The sequence below is a fragment of the Micromys minutus genome (assembly GCF_963924665.1).
Source record: "Micromys minutus genome assembly, chromosome: X".
In the NCBI taxonomy this organism is placed as follows: Eukaryota; Metazoa; Chordata; class Mammalia; order Rodentia; family Muridae; genus Micromys; species Micromys minutus.
Window position 1 is genome coordinate 32,166,728 of NC_137970.1, and position 22,261 is coordinate 32,188,988.

General features: G+C 39.6%; 2 protein-coding genes across 2 annotated transcripts in view; one reads left to right on the forward strand and one right to left on the reverse strand.

Moving 5' to 3' along the window:
* PHEX (phosphate regulating endopeptidase X-linked) overlaps window positions 1-22,261 on the forward strand; it is a gene marked incomplete at both ends in the record, with an annotated part of 233,764 nt that overhangs the window by 38,049 nt on the left and 173,454 nt on the right. The window contains 6 exons of the mRNA XM_080909936.1: window positions 1,085-1,171; window positions 2,459-2,685; window positions 10,102-10,170; window positions 13,464-13,580; window positions 17,009-17,092; window positions 17,614-17,759. Of these exons, the coding sequence (XP_080766062.1) occupies window positions 1,085-1,171; window positions 2,459-2,685; window positions 10,102-10,170; window positions 13,464-13,580; window positions 17,009-17,092; window positions 17,614-17,759 (730 nt within the window). The remainder of the gene's footprint in view (window positions 1-1,084; window positions 1,172-2,458; window positions 2,686-10,101; window positions 10,171-13,463; window positions 13,581-17,008; window positions 17,093-17,613; window positions 17,760-22,261) is intronic.
* On the reverse strand, window positions 6,367-7,014 carry LOC308415610 (inositol oxygenase-like; the record flags this gene model as incomplete). Its single annotated transcript, XM_080910663.1, has 1 exon — window positions 6,367-7,014. One exon carries the CDS (start codon window positions 7,012-7,014, stop codon window positions 6,367-6,369), a length of 648 nt encoding a protein of 215 aa, XP_080766789.1.

Here is a 22,261-nt window from a genome sequence, read left to right on the forward strand (position 1 = left end):
GCCATAGTCCCCATAGGGATCCATCAACTTGGCATCAATTTATCATCAACTTGACAAATTGATACTCACAGGTTAATTCAAAGTGAATCCTTCCTCCTTTCCTCCCATTTCCTTCCCTTCACTTGTTTACTTTGAAGAAGTTTGTTTTCACTGATTTCCAGCTTTCTTCTATCCTTATTTGAAAGAAGAATGATAACAACTTTTTTTGACCTTCAAACATTATTATTAGTGATTTTATAAATAGAAAATAAATTTATGTGCTGAAGAGACAGAGGTTAAGAGCACTGACTGTCCTTCCAGAGGTCCTGAGTTCAAATCCCATCAACCACATAATGGCTCACAACCATCTGTAATGGGAATCTGATGACCTCTTCTGGTGTGTCTGAAGACAGCTACAGTGTACTTATATGTAATAAATAAATAAATCTTAAGAAAAGAGAAAATACATTTCTAAAAAGGTCTGGAAAACATTTTTTTGTTCATAGCTTCAATTCAATATTCAGAACTTTGCATGTATAAGTGGACACATTTTCAGACAATTTGGGTATGCTTTTCAACCTTGTTTCTTTATTTCCTGTTGCAATGACTTGTTTTTTAATGTCTATGGCATGTTTATGCAACACCAAATAAAACTTGTAATGGGAAATTCTTTTCCGGGTGACCTCCCTGTGAGGCCAAGTTATGAAAGAAAAAAAATCTTAAGAAACTTGACCCTGATGAAATTACTTCCATTGAGAGTATTACTTGGTCCAGAAACAACAGACTGAATCCAGTTATTTTTGGTTCTTTAATAAATGAAGTCTGCTTCCTTTTGTGTAGGTGGTGGAAGGAAATTAACCCCTGAAGAAAGTCTATTCTCGGATGGAAGTTGAACCTTGGGTTTCTTTTGAGTTAGGTGAACCTTGGATAAGAGAACATTTACTGTTTTTATTTGGATCTCAAGCAGTTTGGAATCTCTCCTGCTGCTTGCGTGCCTTGAATTTTCCAGAGTTGTCTGTCTTTGCATTTAATTTTCTGGGGGCTGACCTTCAATTTGACACCACATATGGGTGGATGCTAATGATTCCTGTTTTCCCTTGCCTAGCACTTCTGGAGAAATCAGTCAGTCGAAGGCGGGACACTGAAGCAGTCCAGAAAGCCAAAATCCTTTATTCATCCTGCATGAATGAGAGTGAGTAAGAAAGAAAAAATAAATACAATATGATCCTTAGGCTTCAGAATTCTATTAATGTTTAGTGTTTAATTAAGAAAGAGAGAACTAAAATTCTATTAATGTTTAAGATGTTATTTAGGCAATGAAAATTCTCAAACACTGGAATTTGATAAGTTTTTTTTTTTAGTGAATATGTGGCTGTTGTAGTGAAGAAAATAATCTTGTAAAGATTTTATTATTTTGTGTTTCTAATTAGGTGTACATATGTGTGGATACATGCGTGTGAGTGCATGAGTATTGGTGGGCTGTGGAGGTCAGATAAGACTGTAGGAGCCCTTGGAACTGGAGTCACATGCTGTTGTGTACTGCCCAAGCTGAGAGTGGAAGGACACGCTGTGTTCTTTACTGTGCAGTCTCTCCAGCCACAGAAAATAACCTTATTTCCAGGACTGGATTATTTGGTATCAATTACTATATAAGATATTTGGATAGAGCAGCAGGGAAAAATCCCATAATATCTAGTACAAAAATCTGAATCCATATCCAGGCCAGTTCTGGCCCAAGAAAAAGCCCGAGATGACACATACATATAAGAATTATGTTGCATAGAAAATACTGGAACCTAGGGACATTTAGATTCCCAGGCATGTCAGGCTGCTTTGTCATGTAACTAGTATGCTTGTTGGGAGACCAAGGCCTGAAGCTGGTCTCTTAAGGCTGTTGCAGAGTTAAAGCCAGTTGAAAAGTTTGTTAACCGATTTAGGATTTGGGGATATCTTTGGTATGCTAGAAACACCTATCCACTGGGACAACCTTGTCTTAACTGAACCATATTGTTTAGTTAAGATTATTCCTTGGTGCCAGTAATAAGGACTGCCTGCTTAATTTCATTCATTGTCTGGAATCTAGTCACTAAGCCCATCTTCATTCTAGGGAATATCCACCAGGCTCATTGAAGTATGTGACAGGTAGTTGTGTTCCTGGAGTGATTCTCAGTCTATTCTCCTCTCACCATTTCCTTATCAGCTGAACTTCCAAGTGGAAAGCTTTATGGGATTCTTCTCTGGAGAAAATAAATGTGCAGTTTAGCTTGGTGAAACAGTTTGGAATTTATTTTTGTGATTGTTTTAAGTTAGGGTCTCATGGAGCCAGGTTGGCTTTGAGAAGTAACTATGATGTTCAGGGTGGCCTAGAATGTCTGATCCTTCAGCCTTTACTTCCCAAGTGCAAGGATTAGAGACTAGGGTTATCAGAGCTGGCTTCGAGTTTACAATTCTAACTTGCTCTTTGTATCCATTGTTTCAGAAGGGATTGAAAAAGCAGATGCCAAGCCACTGCTCCACATCTTGAGGCATTCACCTTTTCGCTGGCCAGTGCTTGAAGCCAATATTGGTCCTGAAGGGGTTTGGTCAGAGAGAAAATTCAGTCTACTGCAAACACTGGCAACATTCCGTGGTCAATACAGCAATTCTGTGTTCATCCGTTTGTATGTGTCCCCTGATGACAAGGCATCCAATGAGCATATCTTGAAGGTATAGCCAGGGCTGTTTGTTCATTCTAAGATTAACTATTTAGGTTGCCACACATATATGCACATACACACACATACATACACATGTATAAAGTGTTCTGGGCCCACTTGTCTTTACTTCCTGGGTGCTGAGATTACAGGGTTGTATCACCATACCATGTTTATATGGTGTTGATGACTATATTTCATGAATGCTAGGATACCACCCTGATAACTGTGCTACATCCCAAGTTTTCTAGAGAAAGGAACTCAATGCTGGCCTAATGAAATGATGGGGTAAAAATTCAGCTGACCTTTTGGATCTAGAATTATTCCCTGCTCCAAGATTTGCAGAACGTAGATCATTAGCAGAAAACTGTCAGCCTTTCAGGAAGTGAGTGGCTTTCAAGTTTTTCATGCTCTCTCTCACTCCCAGATGCCTGCTCCAAACATGTAAATTCCAGCTGGGAGGAGGCTAGGGGTCTTCTGTGATGATAGAAGACTTTCTGAACTCTGCTCTTTCCCTCACCTCTTTGTTCATCTGACAGAAGGGAGAACACATGCCAGGTTTCTTGTTCCCCTTTCAGGAACAAGTTGAGTGCACGCCTACACCCCCATTGTCAGGTTTAATCTCCATCTGTCCTCCTCCCTTTCAAAAGGTAAAGCAGAATTTATTCTAAGCACATTTCCTACTGGGAGAATGAGCATAAAGGCAGGGATCAGTTGGATGCGCCCCGAGGTATATCACCTTGGTGAAATTAGTAGGCTGTCAGAAAATTACAGACCACAAAATATTCATCAATGAAAAAAGGTTGTAGAAATTCAAATAACATTTCACAAGTCATTTTATGGGTTCACCCTGCTGTGCTTCTTCCATAGAAGAATAATGATGATGCTACTGAACATTGATTTCTACCCAATCTGCCCTTCATCAAAGTAGGACATATTAATGATATATCAATATTAAAACTGTAGGACTATAAAACCATTAGAGTATATTTCCTCATCCAACATAAGCCAACTGTCTAAAATCAAAACCATGGAATTTCTCTTTTGAGTTAAGCAAGAGGTCGGCAATGTGTTTTCTAAAGGGACAGATGGTACATATTTGAGGCTTTGCTAGCCATCTGGTCTCTATTTCAACCATTGAGCATTGACACTGTACCTGGAAAAGAGCTTTAGATGATGAATGGGGATAAATGTGTGACAAGCTGGCCTGAAGACTATAGATTCCTGACCTCTCGTGTAGACAGTGATAGGTGTTAAGGAAAATCTTTGGTTGTTGAAAGAATTCTCACTCAGAAGGCAAATTATAGTTGCAGAGACAGCTGTGTGTCTGTGTTGGATGATGAAGTAGCAACATGGTATTGAGCCATTTTGTAATGCTATTATGTAAGACAACGATGGTCTCAATCCAATCAGCCTCTGTTCTATGTGCTTAGAGGACTCAGTTCTTTAAAGCCAGATTTGAAGACTATTATTCTCAATTGAAGAACTATTATGATGTTCTTCCAAGAATTTTAGGTGATATTTTAAAGTAAGAAACAGACTGTCATTCAAATGCAATTTACACCCTCTGGGAAGTGGTAGATGATTTTGATTCACACAATGGTACATCATTGCAAATGGTATCCATTTTATTTCACCCATTTATGGACTGAGCCAAATAGTTGACCTATATCTTTTCATATTTTATCATAAAGAAAACTAGCAGATAAAATAAAATAGAACAATAAACTCCTATATATTCATGAACCCAACTGCAATACCCTTCAACATTGTGCTCTTTTCACCTTACCTAAACTTTTTGGAGACTGGGGCATTTTACAGCATAAAATATACAGTCAGTTTTCCGTTTTACTGATTATCTTAAACTTTTTTTTGTACTGGTGGAAATAGAATCTAGGACCTTATAAATGCTAAACAAGTGTTTACTATCAACCAATACCTGCAGGCCTTTAAATGTGTCTTTAATAACCCCAACCAGAAAGAGCTACATTTTGACTGAGTCTAAAATTAAGAATCAATCACATTTTCACTTTTAAAGTCTCATTTAAACTACAGCACTCACCACCTTCTCTGTTTTATAAAACCACATTTATTCACCGTTTGAACTCTGATCTTATGAATGATAGGCAATTACTTCACCACTTAAGCTACATACCCAGAACCCTTTGTGTATGTGGTGTGTGTGTGTGTGTGTGTGTGTGTGTCTAACCCTTTATTTCCCTGGAGATAGAGTTGTAGGTGGTTTTGAGCTACCAACATGGATCCTGGGAACTGAACTGAATTTAGATCATCTTAAAAAAACAAACACTATGTGCTGTTAACCACTGAGATATCTCTCCATCCCACATATACATAATTAAAATAAAAAAGTCAAGAGAAATAAAGGGTTAGATAACCATTACTTAAATCATCGAAGAGCCAATGGATTTAGAAACTATCAATATCTACTAAAATGGTCAGGTGAACATTTGGGAAATTCATGCAATGATGTCACTAGAACTCAACTATCAATGGTAGCATTGCTAGAAATGAGAAAATCAGATATCATATGCCTCCTGACACCAGGCAGGAATAGTACAGCATCACCAAAACATTGTGCTGAAACCACAGAAACAAACAAACAAACAAACAAACAACCCCCTTAAAACTAGTTCTTGTCCACCTTTAATGCCAATTTAGAGAAAAATAAGGGAAACAGAAGAGCATAGTAACAGTTTGCCTTGCCCATTAAGTATTCAATTATACTGGTCCTAGAAACTCTGTCAATAATAGAATATCTTCCTAATGTGAGGAGGCACTTGTGTACTTATTATTGCTTTCTCTTGCCAAGATGGCAGCTTGTTCTAAACTGAAGTGCTCAGGTACTGCTTGGCATTTGAATGCAGCTCACATTGGCATTTCTATCCCTGTTTGTACCAAACTACATGAGTGAATGTTCACACATTTGAATTAACCTCCTCCCCAGAGTAACAGAGAGCTACTGTTTCCATAGTCATGAAACTGCGTCTAGATATGTCAAGATATGGCAGGGACAGTTTTGTTCTGAGATCCGTGTGAAACTTAATGAACCTGACAACAACATTTTTGTATTGGTGGCTTCCAAAATTCTACAACTTTGGTGATGGCATTGGCTATTTAAGTTTTTAAAGGCCCATGGAAAGGTTCCACAGGTAAAAATACTTTCTGACAAACCTGGTGATGTGATAAGTTTGATGCCTGGAACCCACTTGCTAGAAGGAGAGAACTCTTTTCTGTAAGTGTCTTTCACTTGTATACCATGCATGCATGTGTACACACAAACACACACACACACACATTATGTGTAAAAATGTAATCGTTAAATACATAGTTTGAAAACCACTTGTGTAATGACAAGAGTTGGCTTTGGCGTCAAGGACCTTAAGGCTTTCAGTTTACCTTTGAGGCTCCCTATCATCCTGTGTGTGTTAGTTCATCTCTCTTGAGTCTCATTTTATCTTCAGGCAAGGAAGAGTAAATGATCATTTACTTTTTTTTTCAGCTTTGTAATCTCTTTTATTCTTTATCGATACCCAGCAAAAGTGACCTCAACTGTTAGGGTGGGGGCTGTGGCCAGGTGTATGGGGCTCTGAGCAAGGCTGGAGTGGGTTATTATTGTTCCTGAAGTTGTCTGGCCTAGGTGCTGATTCAGCAGTGACAGGGTACTGGAAACCATTCACCAGCTCAGAATGCCTGGGCAGTACTTGTCAATCAGCCCCTGATAGTAGGGCCGCAGGCTCTTCACATCCGGTAGGTCAGGGCACTTGGTGTAGAGGTCAAACTTGTTGAACTCTGGCACCCACGGTAGCATATCCAGGTGTTGCTGACTGCACAACTGCCGGTAGTCGCTACTGGTGTGCCACGGATAGAAGGCATGGAATCGGATCATGTAGAAGGTCTCTGAAGGCAGGGAGAACTGGTTGAACTTCATCATCTGGCATAGGTACTCATCATGGCCCCAGGACATAAGGACATTCTCAAGTCTACAGTGGGGCTGGTACGTGCCAATTTCCGTGCTGTACCGAGGGTCCTGGAGGTCAGGATTGTCCTGGAAAGTAGAGTCACAGAACACCACAGATGCCTGGGGTCGGCAGCCCACAGGGAAAGTGTCTCCAACAACAGACCACTGAGGCTTTCCCCACAGAGCCAGGATTTTCCCTAGATCATGCAAAAGTCCAACCGGGTGGAACCAATCCTTGTCTGGGTGGGCTTTCCGGATGCCTTCCGCAGTCTGGAACGCACCAAAGGAGTTGGGGAAGTCTACGTCTGGGTCAGATTCATCCACCAGATCAACCAGCATGTCTATAGCCTCCATGACTGTCATCTTGTTTGACCCGTTTCAAGACCGGCCAGGTCCACAGGAAGTGAGGAAATTTACATCTCCGGGGCACTAAATACTAAAACTCCTCATCCTGTGCACGTGTCAGATTAACTGTGCACCAGCCTGCTGATCGATCATTTACTTTTTATTGTTGCTATTTGGTTTAGATCACCTGATTTTTTTGTGAGTTTCTGTGGTAGATACTGGTCACCAGGGGCATATGACAAAATGCTCTCTTCGCTTGAAACATGGCCCATCAGCTGGCCAGGGCCATTTGAACAATGCTTCTTTTCAATTTGAATAGTTAACATGCCTGTTTGGCCTATGATTTGGTTGTATAAGAATCAGGCATTTTTCTTAGCCTAATCTTTTACCTTGAACATTAACCAACTTTAACATTAGAAGAGCATTATCTCTGGCTATAAAAAAAATCTGCTCCTTTCAATGAGCAAATGTGCTTCCATCCTCAAGATATTCAGGTTGACCCACACATTGGCCTTTGGCAAAGCTCCTCTGTGTCAAGGCAATAGACATTTGATATGGATTTCAATGGGAGATAAAATTAAAATAAACAACAAAAAGACAAGTTCTAAAGCATCACCTTGCTCCATGTATTTCTGTTTGTTTTAGCCCTGGTGAGTGTAAGACTGAGGATTTAAGAGACTATGAAATAGTCGGATGTGTGATCGCAATAGACTGGAAGGTCAGGGCTGTCCTGGTATAAGATGTGTCAAAGTCCTTGCTATTCCATGGCCTGAATTTTTCTTTTTCTTGGCTTTTAGCAAAATTCATGATGTTAATCAGAAATTTTCTTAGAAATGGAGTTTCTCTAATTTTTATTTTTTCTTCCCTGTAGCATAATTTCCAGATGTTTCTCTCTGTATTATTACTTTCTCTCCTAGTATAGTTTAGTCTAATTGATATTGGCATATCAATTGTAATTAGATAAAATAATATCCTCAGTTAAATGTATCTGATTTTATAAGATCACTTAAAAGAACATAGACCAGTCTATGTTTTAAAAAACACTCTGTAACTCACTCTGTATCTCAAACTGGTCCGAACTGCCAGTCCATGTACCTCTCAAGTACTAGGTTGAATATCTTCTTCTCTGTTGAAAGGGAAATATTTATATCAATTGTAACAAGGAATTTAAAAACCAGAAACATATAATGTGCTTATGTGGGTTTCTTGAGAAAACTTTTGCTTCAGGAATTTGTGTTTCTAATGAAATTTTGTTGACTGATCTTACTAAATCCATTAGTAGTATATTTAAAATATTCTCTAGAAACCATAACTATCTGACGGTTTATAAAAGGTCTGGTAACCTCACTTCAATTATCTACATTTCACCTTACCTGGGTTTAACCTCATTTCATAAGAGGAACCTGTGACTTTCTTGACATTTTCCTTCCCTCTGAGACTGAAGTCACAAGAGTCACTGAATTATACAAATTTAATTGAAAGCCAAAGCATTTTTATTAAATTAAAATAATTTTTTAATTATTTGCTTTACATCCAGCTCACTAACCCCTTTCCACCTCATCACTGATTCTCACAGTCCTCCCCCCACCTCCCCTTCTCCTCTGAGTGGGTGGGGTTCCCATGGGTATGTCCCCACCCCAGGACTTCAAGACATTTCGAGGCTAAGGTCAAAGCATCTTAATCAAAAATATTTTGATTCTGGCTTACATAATTTTTGGAAGAAACAATTGCAGTTTGGGAATTGCAGTAGGATGGAGCCAGGATGACTTGTGACTTTGTTGTTTTAGGCCAATTAGCAATACACACAGGCTACCCTGACGTTTTGAATGCATTTTCCTCACCAAAAAAAAAAAAAAAAAAAAAAATACCAGTATTCCCTTAAATTGCATAACAGCACCACCATAACTTGGCTTTTTATAGATCTTGCAGCATGTGAAGGGAATTTTCAGGGGAAACTATAATTTTATATAGATTTTACATATGAAAAATGGATGAAAATACTTGAGATTAAAATCTGATTATTAAGTGTTTGCTGACAGGAACCTGTTATAGCTGACTCCTGAGAGGCTGTACCAGATCCTGACAAATACAGAGGCAGATGCTCACAGCCAATTATTGGACTGAGAATAGAATCCCCAGTAAAGGAGTTAGGGAAAAGACTGAAGGAGCTGAAGGGGTTTGCAACGCCATAGGAAGAACAACAATATCAACCAACCTCACTCCCCCCAAGAATTCTCAGGGACTAAACCACCAACCAAAGAGGAACCCAAGGATCCAGGTGCACATGTAGCAGAGGATGGCATTGTCTGGCATCAATGGGAGGAGAAGCCCTTGGTCCTGTGAGGGCTTGATGCCCCACTGTAGGGGAATGCCAGGGGTGGTGAGGCAGGAGTGGGTGGGTGGGTTGGGGAGCATCCTCATAGAAGCAGAGGGAGGGGAAAAGGAAAGGGGATAGGGGCTTTAGAGGGGAAACTGGGGATTGTAAATACATAAAATATCCTATAAAAAAAGAAAAAGTCTGATTAGTATTTGTGTTCCTATCATCTATTTTTAACTTTGCAGGTTCTAAAAAAATCACAAATGTTATTCAAAAATATCAGCTGATTCTTTTTGAGTTAAAAAATACATGATTTTGTGATAGGGAGGTAGAAGGTCTAATGAATCAGGCCCAACCAGATGGACATTTCAAAGCACTACGTGCTAAGAGTAGCAGATCTGGTAATAGAGGGTGGTTTTACTATGCTCTCTGTCCAGGCATGTGACCTTGGGAAAATCATAAATTCTCTGTCTTTTGATAGATGATCTCTGATATCTAGTCCAACTCAAGTAGCCTTAGGCGTATTCAGTTTTGGCAAAATCTCAAAAACAGAAATCTCAAATCAGAAAAGCAGTGAGTGAGTCTCTATTATGTTAGGTCTCCCAAAATGCCTATTTGCCTGCATTTGGGGGAGGGGGAGAGGGACTCCGAATGGAGTGAACTTATTTCTTGTGATAGTAACACAAACTTAAAATATGGCTGGGCTGCCAATAATCTGTGACCCTTGTTAACATGGTACATAAGAATCTAAACTGTCAATATCATACTGTTTGTTTTTGTTTTCACAGCTGGACCAAGCAACACTCTCCCTGGCTGTGAGGGAAGACTTCCTGGATAACACTACAGAAGCCAAATCTGTAAGTTTCACTCATGTTCAAGTACATGTCTTGTCTGACAACTGTTTGATTCATCATTTGCTGTAGAGTGCTCGCTTCTGTCCTGGAAATAAGCACCATAATTTCACTGAGCACATTCCCAGTGCAGGAAGCAGAGACCTTGTGTTTTGGCCAGTAGTTTCCTTCCTTCCTTCCTTCCTTCCTTCCTTCCTTCCTTCCTTCCTTCCTTCCTTCTTTCCTTCCTTCCTTCCTTCCTTCCTTCCTCCCTCCCTCCCTCCCTCCCTCCCTTCCTTCCTTTCTTTCTTTCTTTCTATGTTGGGGCTATAATTAAGTAATAAACCTATATCCCAAATGCTGTTCCCTCTTCTGGTCCCTCCCCCACAGAGTTCCTCTTCCTCTCCCTTTCTCCTCTGAGATGGCGCCACTCCCACCCCCAGTATTCCCGTATCCTGGCATATCAAGTCTCTGCCAGATTAGGTGTATCCTCTCCTACTGAAAGCCAGTACTTTTCAACCCGTGTGTCATGACCCTTTTGAGGGTCAAATAGCAGATGTTTTGAATATCAGATATTTACATTATGATTCATAACAGTAGTAAAACTACAGTTATGAAGTAGCAACGGCATCAGTTTATGGTTGGGCATCATTACAATGTGAGGAACTAACTGTATTAAAGGGAAGGTTGCGAACCATTGGGTTAGGCAGACAATTCTACTTCCTGTCTTGTAGAGACAGGAAGAAGAAGGTTGTATAAATTGCCTGTTTAATGCCCTCATTACTTAGAGGAGGAGATAGCATATTCAAATGAAGAAACCAAGATATGAGCTAACAGTCAGTCCTCAGGGGTCCAAATCACTCACTACCATTTGCCAAACTGAAGAATACCCAAAGCTGCACAGGTTCAAAATATCACCTTGGGAATATCAAATATGGCTTAAGCCATGGTGATTCTGATTTATCAGACAAGATGGGAGCTGGCACACTATTTTAAGCATGTGTTCTTGGTTAATGTTGGGTAATACGGAACAGAAAGAGTGGATTAGGTTAGAATTCTAGACTTAGCTTGGAAACAGGGTAGTTTCCTTAGCACTGGGCATGGCTAGTTCATTTGGACAATTTGAATTCACGTTGAAAATGTTGTTTACTCTTCAAACAAGCCTCATATGTCACACCCAGGTTTCCTGAGTCTGTGCTGATAACCTCTCTATATGTGGAAAGCTTGAAAACTAGCCCAAATCTTAGGCATCTTTCAGGCAGAGGACACCTATTAAAGGAGGGTGCCAAGTTTTCCTTCTTGAGTCAACTTTTTGCCAGACTAGGGAACCGTTGCTTCTGCTGTGATCTCAGGAACCAGACTTAAAATCATCCCCTCTCCCTATAAATAGTTAACCAAGTCTAAATAATACGATCTTTAGAAGGAATTCTTCCTCTAAGCACCTTCCTCCCCCCTTTCCATCTGTACTGTCCTAGATCACATTTTTGTCCACTCTTGCCTCTTGCTGTAACTACAACCATTCATATTTAGCTGTAACTACCATCATTTAAACAGACATTTAACATCACTTGGGAAGTTCTGTGCTCACTCCACCACTCCCAGTAGGTCTTGCTCTCAAGATAGAGTCTAAATTCCTTTGAAGAAGTTCAAGGCTTCTTCATTGCTTGCTTTCAGTCTCTCTCTCCCAACTCACTTGCTTTTGTTCTTCCTCCAACAGAATGACCCTTCTTTTACTGTTCCCAAACCCCATGCCCCTCAAATGGTGTGTCTCCAAATTTTCTGGGCTGGAATCCTTTAATTCTTCAGCTTTCATGTATGCAATGGCTTTAGTAAGAAACATTTCTTTGCTTGCCTCATGTTATAGCTATTACATGTTGTTTTCATCACTAGAGCACACACTTATAAACAGACTCAAGCATTAGTTTTTCCCTTGTATGCCGTTCCCCATCATATACCCACCCAGCTTGCCTAGCTGTACTAAGCTAGCTGAACACATTTTCAGTAGACTTTGGAAGGGCAAAACATTATCTCCAATTAAGACTATTAGCAAGTGATGCCAAGTAATGCTTACTGGCAGAAACATGATATGGATGCCTCCTCAGAGGCTTTGCCAGAGCCATACTGATACAGAGGAGGATGCTTGCAGCTAACCATCGAACTGAACACAAGGACCCCAATGAAGGAGCTAGAGAAAGGACTGAAGGAGCTGAAAGAGTCTGCAACCCCATGGGAAGAACAAAATTATCAAATAGCCAAACCCACTACAGCTCCCAGAGACTAAAACGCCAACCAATGAGTTCACATGGAGAGACCCATGGCCTGAGGTGCATATGCAGCAGAGGATAGCATTTTCTGACATCAGCGGGAGAAGAGAACTTTGGTCCAGCAAAGGCTCCTTGTCCCAGTGTAGGGGAATGCGAGGGCACTGAGGTGGGAGAGGGTGGTTGGAAGAGGGAACACCTTCATGGAGGCAATGGGAGGAGGCAGGGGGGGATGGGATTGGGTGAAGGGGATAACATCTGAAATGTAAATAATGTAAATGCAGAGAATATCCAAGAACAAAAAAGAAAAAAAACCATTTTAAATAGTTAAAAAAAGACTATTAGCAAGGATTGCTGACTGACTTTCATTTATTAAAAGGCTGGCTATCTACCAAGAAACATATAGGTCTTAAGGTCAGTCACACAGTCAGAATATCTTACAGAGTCAAGGTGTACCTTAGAGATGAAACTCTACATTTGATAGTTGCTAGGTTTCTTCTTCTTATTTTTCCCCCATGAGCCATGGGGAGAACTCTGGAAACCGAAACTAAAAAGACACAGGACTCTAATCACTGTAATCATCGTTTATTTCTTAGTGTGAAGCTGGGTAAATGGCGCTGCATGGGAATAAATCACACTTCGAATCAGTGTTCATGGATCAGGTCGTTTGCTTTTGGAAACAGTTCTTTTTCATTACTTTATTAAAGCATCACTTGCCTGGGAAGGAGACACCTGACCTTTACCTTTCTATTCTGGACTCATTTGGAGATGTTTCTTTTATCCATAATATCACCAGTTACCAGAAAACTAGTTTGCTTGATGTTTGATGCCTGGGCAACTCTGTCACAGAAATAGTACCCATGCACTCATCACTCTTATTTTTCATCTCAAAGTGGCAGGTAGGTGGCTTGCATTGCATAATGCTGGTTTCATATTCTGAGTACAAAGTGAAAACGAAGAAAGCTTATTTCCACCTACTGTTTCTGCTCTTCTTGTATCTCTAAACCATACTTCCTACCAGGCTGTTGTCATGGACACTTGCTTCGTTATCTCTTACAGTATCGGGATGCCCTTTACAAATTCATGGTGGACACTGCTGTGCTTTTAGGAGCTAATAGCTCTCGAGCTGAACATGACATGAAGTCAGTGCTTAGGCTGGAAATTAAGATAGCTGAGGTAAGTCTTAGTTGCAAATCTTTTCTTATTTTTCTTTTTCCTATGTCCTCTACTTTTCTTATTTTGTTAATAATATACACTGAATAAAAGCATAAATTGCAACCAGTAAACCTTCTGCAACATTGCCCTTTGTATATAAGGTAATAGTAATAGCATCATCCTCTTTGGGAGGTAAAAAGAACCATGACAAGAATTAAGAACCCCTCATTCCTTCCAGTTCTCTGCTTTAAGCCTATTTAGTGTCTACATGTTATTCCACTCTGGTCTAAGAATGCTAACAAAGAAACCTGTTTTCACAGAGAACTTCTTGTATGGCCCAAATAGAAGACATATGTTCAATAAACATTGGTTTTGTTGAAAGTTGGGCTTCCATTTTTTTTGTGGTGCTGGAGGTTGAATGCAGGACTTCACACATACTAAGTATGTACAATGTCACTAAGCTATACCCTCAGTCCTGTAGGGTAATTTTAATCCAAGTGACATTTTTGTATCATTCCTACTCAGAGTGACTCTGATAAAATTTGAACTCAGTGAAATTTATCAATATGGGATAGGAAGTAATGCAGAAAATTGTAGAGGGCACACTTTAAACTAGAAAGCTGCCTTGCTGGTGCTACTTTGTATCTATCTTTCTTTACTTTTATATTTCTTTCGGTTTTTGTTTTGCTTTTGTGTTTTGAAAACAAAGTGTTTATATGTAGCCCCAGCTATCCTGGAACTCCCTAGGTAGATAAGGATAGCCTGGAATTCACAGATAGTTACTTCACTCTGTCTCCCAGGGTTCTGGGATTAAATGTGTGTGCCAACACAACCAGTGGTGCTTGGACTTACATTCTCCTTTTTGTGTTGCTTTACTGACTGTCACTGTGTCATGTGCTATATTCTGAGTAAGCCACTTTAGAGACAAAAAGGAGAGGGGAGTGAAAGCCAATTTGTTGGAGAATGCTAAATCCTAAATAGTTAGTTTTGTTTATGGAATGACTGTTTTCTAGAAGAGGAAATACATTAAATTCCTAAATATTCTCATGCCAAGCGAGAATAAATATGGTAACATTTGCTTGTGGACGGTCTTGGTGATCTTTTATAATGGGAGTTACTAAAACTTCTGAGTTCCAAGGGTTTATTGGTTTTGTGTTCTGTAAACTGGTGGTGGTAATGTTTATGAGTAGAGTTGAGATGAAGGGTAGGGTTGAGGTATTAAACCTCCCCTTACAGTGATGAGAGTCATATATCTTTCTCCGAATCCCTACTCAAAACACAAAGCTTCTTTTTAGGGGCTAGGTTGATGAATCAGTAGGTAGAACACTTGTGCAAGCATGAGGACATTTGCCTGAGTTCCCAGAACCCATGTAAGGCCAGGAGTAGTGTGGTACATGTATATAATCTCAGTGCTTCTACTTTGAGATGGGAGGTGGAAACAGAATTCTGGGAAGCTCATAGACTAGTTTGCCTGGTATACACAGTGCATTAGCAGACAAAAGAGAGACTTTGCTTCAAACAAGGTAGAAGGTGCTCAAAGTTGTCCTCTGACTTACATACATGCACTTTACACATGTGTGCCTCCCAGTTTATTCTTGAAAAGTCTTTTGTATCAAGCTTGTGTCTATTCTAGGTCACATTTCCTGCCCTTTTCTTAGGATATCTCTCTCCCCCTGTCTGTCTTTCTATTTAACTCTATATTAAAACATATTCTTAATGAACCCCAACATCACATTAAAAATTTTATTACTACATGTCACTTGAAGGTTGTGAAGACTGTTACAGATATGCCTAGAAGTCACGTCTAAAGGCTTTCTGGGTTCTGGATTCATTTCCCAAGCAAATAGGAGGTCCAGAGTACTAATTTGAACTGAAGGTGTGATAAATAGCATGGACTGCCTTGCCTTGAGCCAGGGAGTTGGACCAAAAAGAAGTCTGAAAACAGCTGCGCTGAGGTAGGACTGAGAATGGTTGAGAGAGCAACTGAACTGACAGATCCATGCGTGGAGGGGAGCAGCTGCTGGAGAGCTGAACACAGCTATGAGACCAAAGACCTTCAACCTGGAGCTGGGACTCTGAGCTGAGAAAGGAGAAGGAGGGTGGAGGAGACATGTAGACATCTTCTGAGGCAATGATTTAGGATTCTCAAACAGCAAGGACACTGTAAGGGACTCCTTACTTCTCTCCAAGGGAGAGTGGGGGAGGGAGACATGAAGGTGCTTATGCACTTCAAACAGAGGGGCAATTGCCTGCCATTCAGCTCCTGTGATTTTGACTTGAAATATCTGTGGTGTATGGACTTTTGGACTGTTAGGAATGTTCCTCTCATTCCCCTAGTCTTCTGGTGACAGGGCACATCCAACATTACTGAGACATAATTTTTTGGGAAGTTTTTGAGGCTGAGGATAGAAAAAGTCTCATCAAATCCAAATAAGTAAAGATAGATACAAAATAGTCATCTACTCTGGCCTTGTTTGAGACAATGAACAAGGAGGGGGGGACTCATCCGTGGAGTGGCACTGGTGATTGGTAGCAAATGGAATGAGGTGAGGTGTAGGTGAGGTGAGGGATGGCAAGATGAATGAATGCAAAGGAATAGAAAGATAGAAGGCCCTGGAGTAAGATGATGATGTGGTAAAGGGGCTATGGCCATCAGACAGTGGAAGTGATTAAGATGATTCTTGAGGGGCTGGAGAGATGGCTCAGTGGTTAAGAGCACTGACTGTTCTTCCAGAGGTCCTGAGTTCAGATCCCAGCAACCACATGGTGGCTCACAACCATCTGTAATGGGATTTGATGCCCTCTTCTGGTGTGTCTGAAGACAGCTACAGTGTACTCATATATAATAAATCTTTACAAACAAATCTTAAAAAAATGATTCTTGAGGAAGAGTTATTGTTGCAGTCCTTAGAATAAACATGGTAGAGGCTAGAAGCTTGTGATGTCCACCCAGGTGGTGATTTTTATACTTCCGACAGTGGGAAATTTGAAGGTCAGAGAAAATGGTCAAACATAGCGATGACATGCACATAGCTTCCTTTTGGTCACTGGCCATTTTCCCCTAGAGGTGAAGGAACTGAGATCATTGTTTAGAGACCATACATAACCATGGAACGGTGACCTTAATTGTGAAACGTCATCTTGATTGTCAAAACTGAGCAAGCAATGGACTTGGCCCATCCACATGGTAGAGGAAAAGGGCATTCTGGGAAGTCTTTGTACTGCAGACATTATTTCTTATTAAAGAGGATATGTGAGTTTCTTTTTATTTTCTTAGTCCTGCTTAAAATGCTTTATGTTTTTTAAAAAAATTTCCCCACAGCTAGGCATCACACCAAAGTCTTGAAAAAGTTGATAATAATATACAGATGTTTTGGCATATGTGAAAGGCAGTTATGCAATAATAAATGATTCATTTGGAAAAAATAACCCAAATTTCTTTTTGACAGATAATGATCCCACATGAGAACCGAACCAGTGAGGCTATGTATAACAAAATGAACATCTCAGAGCTCAGTGCTATGATTCCCCAGGTTGGTGAAAGCTCTCCACACAAAATAAGAGAGGCTTCACAGAGGAGAAGACCAATGGTGTGCTGAGGCAGATGCGTCTATGTTTAGGGGAAGGAGAGGGGAAATATGGGAGAGCATTGAGGGAAGGAGTGCAGGGGATTAGGGGTGTGAACTAAGCTAGAAGAAGAGATGGGCATGGGATGGGTGTAGTTAAGGGAGCAAGGTAGAGAGAAGATGGAGAAGAGTGAACAGTCATATATATTACAGATATAATAATATATAATAAAATGTATACTATATACTATATAATTATTAATATTATATATTAACACATGAGAGTGTCTATTATTCTGGAAGTCTGTGGTACAGAATACAGGCTTTATTTTCGATGATAGTCTTAGGTCTGAGTGGTAATGATCTAACTTTGGTTTCTGGATAAGCCAATGATGAGCAGTTTCATCTTTAATGAATTGTGCTCAGGTTACTTTATTTGAATGCCTTGCTGCTTTAACACAGGTTTCATTTGTTTTCTCTATCCTCAGTTTGACTGGCTGGGCTATATCAAGAAGGTCATTGATACCAGACTCTACCCACACTTGAAGGACATTGGCCCCTCGGAGAATGTGGTGGTCCGAGTCCCACAATACTTTAAAGATTTGTTTAGGATATTAAGTGCTGAAAGGAAGAAGTAAGAACTTTCATGTACATTTTACTGTGGCTTTTGTTTTCTCTTTAAATTAGAAAAGCCTTTATTTTACAGGTACACTGAAAATTGCTTTTAAAGAAAGTTGCAGCAAAACAGTCATAGGGAAAATTACAGTGCCCTTTATGATAAATAGGCCCACGACATTGTCTGGAGTAATTCACTTGCTGAGAAGACAACAAAACAACCAATGTTTTTGCATCATATTTGCCCCAATTTCTCATTTCTCCATACTGTTCTTTCTGAGAACAACAAAAAATATTTATTAGATTTGGAAAGTAGTTAGTAATGATGTTATTTTTTGAAAATTTTATATAAATGTTTTCCCTCACAGTTCATTCTTGGTCTTTTGCAGCATTTTTCCTTTTTTCTTGTTATTTATTTGTCAGCAAGCCTTTTTTGTTACAACAGACAAAATTACCTGTGTTGAAAAGACAAGACTGTGAGAGCTCCAGGAAAAGTGAATACATGAAACAGCTTTAAGGATGAGCACAGTTTCTGATTTTAAAGATTGTTTAGGATCTGTAGCTTTGTTAGCTTAGCAATACAATGACTGAAGCTCCCAAAATGCCTGAGCTTTTTATGTTCAATAGGCCATTTAGATTTGATACAGAAAATGAAAGGTCAACAAGCTTATCAAAAGAATTTACTAAAACTAATTGCTGTGCTGTGACTTAAACACACACACACACACACACACACACACACACACACACACACAAACTTTATTACTCAGATTCTGTCTGTGTTGCCAGGAGTTGAGTTTCTTTTTTAAAGGGACCAACATAAGTCCTAGTAGTACAGTATAGCATCTAATGCCCACCTCTACCCTATAGAAGCATCTAAATTTCCACAAAGAGCTGCACCTTTTAAAGATATCTTCTATGTTCATTGACAGCATACAGACAGAACACAGAAGAAACAATAAATGCACCATTTAGGGAGAAGTAGTGATCCTTTTGCAGTTTGCTAAGTGAGAGGTGAATTTGACAGTAGGTAAGCCTAGGTGATGGCAGTAAGCCTTCCTATTCCAAGGTACTGCATAGGGCAAGTGTGACACCTGAAACATTTCCTTAGGCTGTTGCTGAAGATACAGATGCCAAATCCCACCTCCCTCATAGAGCCTGGTGAAGTAGGTTGCAGAGGGTCAGGCGTCTATATTTTATTTTATTTTGTAAAAGACTGGTTTATTTTTATATTATGAGTGTTTTGTATACACATACATATACATACACATACATATTTATATACATTCATAGGCATTTGTGAGCTGACAACTGGGTGCTGGGAACCAAACTTGGGTCCTCTGCAAGAGCAACCAGTGTTTTTCCAGTGTTCTTAACTATTGAGTCATCTCGCTAGCTCTATAAATCTGGATTTTAAATAGGCATCCCAGGATAGTTTTATGAATCTCTCTTAGTGGGGTGGGGAAATCATGGAGAATCACAAAATTATAGAACTATTTTGTAAGTACTATCTAGCTCTAAAATAGAGGTTAATCCTTATCCAAACTACTTAAGCCCAGAGCAATTATATACTTAATGAAATATCTTGGGAGTGGAATCTATGTTTAAATATAAAATTTATTATGTTTCATATATCATATATACCTTTATGATAATCTTATACAATATTTGTAGCATGCACATATTTTAACTGAGACTCTTCACAGGAAGTTAGGTATGAACTTTTCTATTGATAGTGTAAAATTACTGCATTGAATGTTGTAGATTTTAGAGAGTATTTTGGGTTTCAGGTTACTTGATCAGGGTTGCTCAACTTGTACTATGAAAGTATTTGTCTACTACCATATGGCAGTAAGTTGCTGAAAACATTTTAGATTCACATGCTGATTTTTCACAAAAAGGAGGTGTTTGCCATACTGTGTATTTATTGTTCAGTATCTGTGGAATCACTTTCTTCTGGTGACTTTGCCCTTCATTCTAAAATAGGAGGAAGTTTTTGAAATTGTGTTAATTTGATTTTCTCCAAAGCCTAATTTGTAATCAAGGCCATAAAATTCTGGTGGTGATTATATTTTATAACTGTGGGGCTTTTCATAATAACAGGCAGTAGGAAAGACTGTGACCAGAGGGTGATTGACATCTAGTTCATGCTAAATTGATAACTTAGACAAATGTGAATACAATAATAATGGAAAAGCATTTAGATGAAAGGCTACTTGTAGACATTATTTCCATAAAACATTTTGCATAGACATCATGCTAAAACCCAGATCTTTTTCTCAATAACCAAGCCATCAAAAACAATGGTAGTTCCATGTACACTTATGAAATTTTAAAATACTATATGTGTCTAGAAAAGATCGACAGCATACCACAGAAATATTTCCCATTGCTGATAAATCTTTTAAATAATTGTCTGTCTTCTTTTTTTCTTGCCTCTGTCCTCATTTTATCTTTGTCTCTTCCCTCCAGGTCCCTTTTTATCATAACTTTATTTCCCAGGTCCTTGCATGGTGCTGAGCAAAAACAAAAACAGAAACATCTCCCTCAAAACCAAACCAACCAACCAACCAACCAAAACCAAAACAAACAAAAAACTACATTCTCTGCTGATTATATTTGATCCTCACTTGTGTATGAAAATTCTAGTTGGGAAAAGGTCTTCTCGGGTCCCCATAGTTACTAGATGTGCCAGGTGCTGTATGAGATACCTCTTAACTCTGATTGTCCACTGTTTCTGTCACATGTGGTAGGATTCTTCTATCTTGTACCTTGACCTTCCTCCTAGGATTCTGGTACTCTCTCCACTCAGCTAGTGACTGAAGAAAGAGAACAGGTGAAGGCTAGTGTTTGAGAAAAGTTCTTCAAGTGGAATAAGTCAATTCTACCTACATTCTGTAAGATGTGACTTGGTCTTGTGACACATGTAACAGTAGAGGAGCCTGTAAAATGGAAGCAGAAGGAGTGAGACTTTCTCCAGACATACAGTTTCTATCTATCTATCTATCTATCTATCTATCTATCTATCTATCTATCTATCTATCTATCTATCTATCCATCCATCCATCCATCCATCCATCCATCCATCCATCCATCCATCCATCTATCTATCTATCTATCTATCTATCTATCTTGCAAATATTGCCCCCTTCTTGGTCTCCTTCCAAGAGTTCTTTAACCCTTCCCCTCCTCTTTGCCTCTGAGAGGGTGCCCTCCCACCACCCACTCCACAGGGATCCCCAGCCTCAGTCTACTGTTTGGCTGTGAGTATCTGCAACTGTGTCAGTCAGCTGCTGCTAGAGCCTCTGATCAGACAGTATTGCTAGGCTCCTGTCTGTAAGCACAACATGGTATCAGTAATAGTGTCAGGGTTTGGTGTCCACCCATGTGATGGATCCCAAGTTGGGCAGGTCACTAGATGGCCTTTCTTCAATCTCTGATATATATAAACTTATCATGTCTTTATTTTGAAATTATTAAGCAATATGAAAAATACAATGTGATATGTGAGCCATGGAATTCATGATATTTCCTTGTGAAATTAACTGAATTGGTTCTGTTACATTTTTGTACCAGAATTTCTTTCAGACAGGAACAATTCTGGATTTTGAAGGTAGTTTGTTAACTCAATCCTTCCACTGGGAGCCAAGTCTATGTACCATATGTTCCATATCATCACTGTTGATCATTTTGGCTGGTCATCCACACTGGATCCTGGGAACCTCTAATATCTCAGATCTCTGGGACTTTCTAGAGGTTCACCTTGCCCCCACTCCCTGCAGCTGTATATTTCCATTCATTCACCTGGACCTCTGGCTTCTCTTCTGTCTCCCCCCACACCTTATTCTGCCCCCATTCCTGTCCACCTCCCCTCTTCCACCCAGGTCACTCCCTCCCTCTACATCTCATAATTATTTTGTTTTCTTTTTTAGGTGAGATTGAAACATCTTCATTTGAGACTTCCTTCTTGTTAAACTTCTTATGGTCTCTGTGTTGTTTCCTGGGTATTCTGTACATTTTTGGGCTAATATCCACTTATCAGTGAGTACATTCCATGCATGTTCTTTTGTTTCTGGATTACCTCACTCAGGATATTTTCTAGTTCTACCAAGTTGTCTGCAAAATTCATGATATCCTTGTTTTAATAGCTGAGGAGTACTCCATTGTGTAAATGTACCATATTTTCTGTATTCATTCCTCTGTTGAAGGACATCTGGGTTCTTTTTAGCTTCTGGCCATTATAAGTAAAGCTGCTGTGAACATAGTAGAGCATGTGTCCTTTTTATATGTTGGAGCTTCTTTTGGGTGTATGTCCAGGAGTGGTATAGCTGGGTTTTCAGGTACTATTATGTCCAATTCTCTGAGGAACCGCCAGACTTATTTCCAGAGTGGTTTTGCCAGTTTACAACCCACCAACAGTGGAGAAGGGTTCCTCTTTCTCCGAATCCTCACTAGCATCTGCTGTCATCTGAATTTTTGATCTTAGCCATTCTGACTGGTGTGAGGTGGAATCTCAGGATT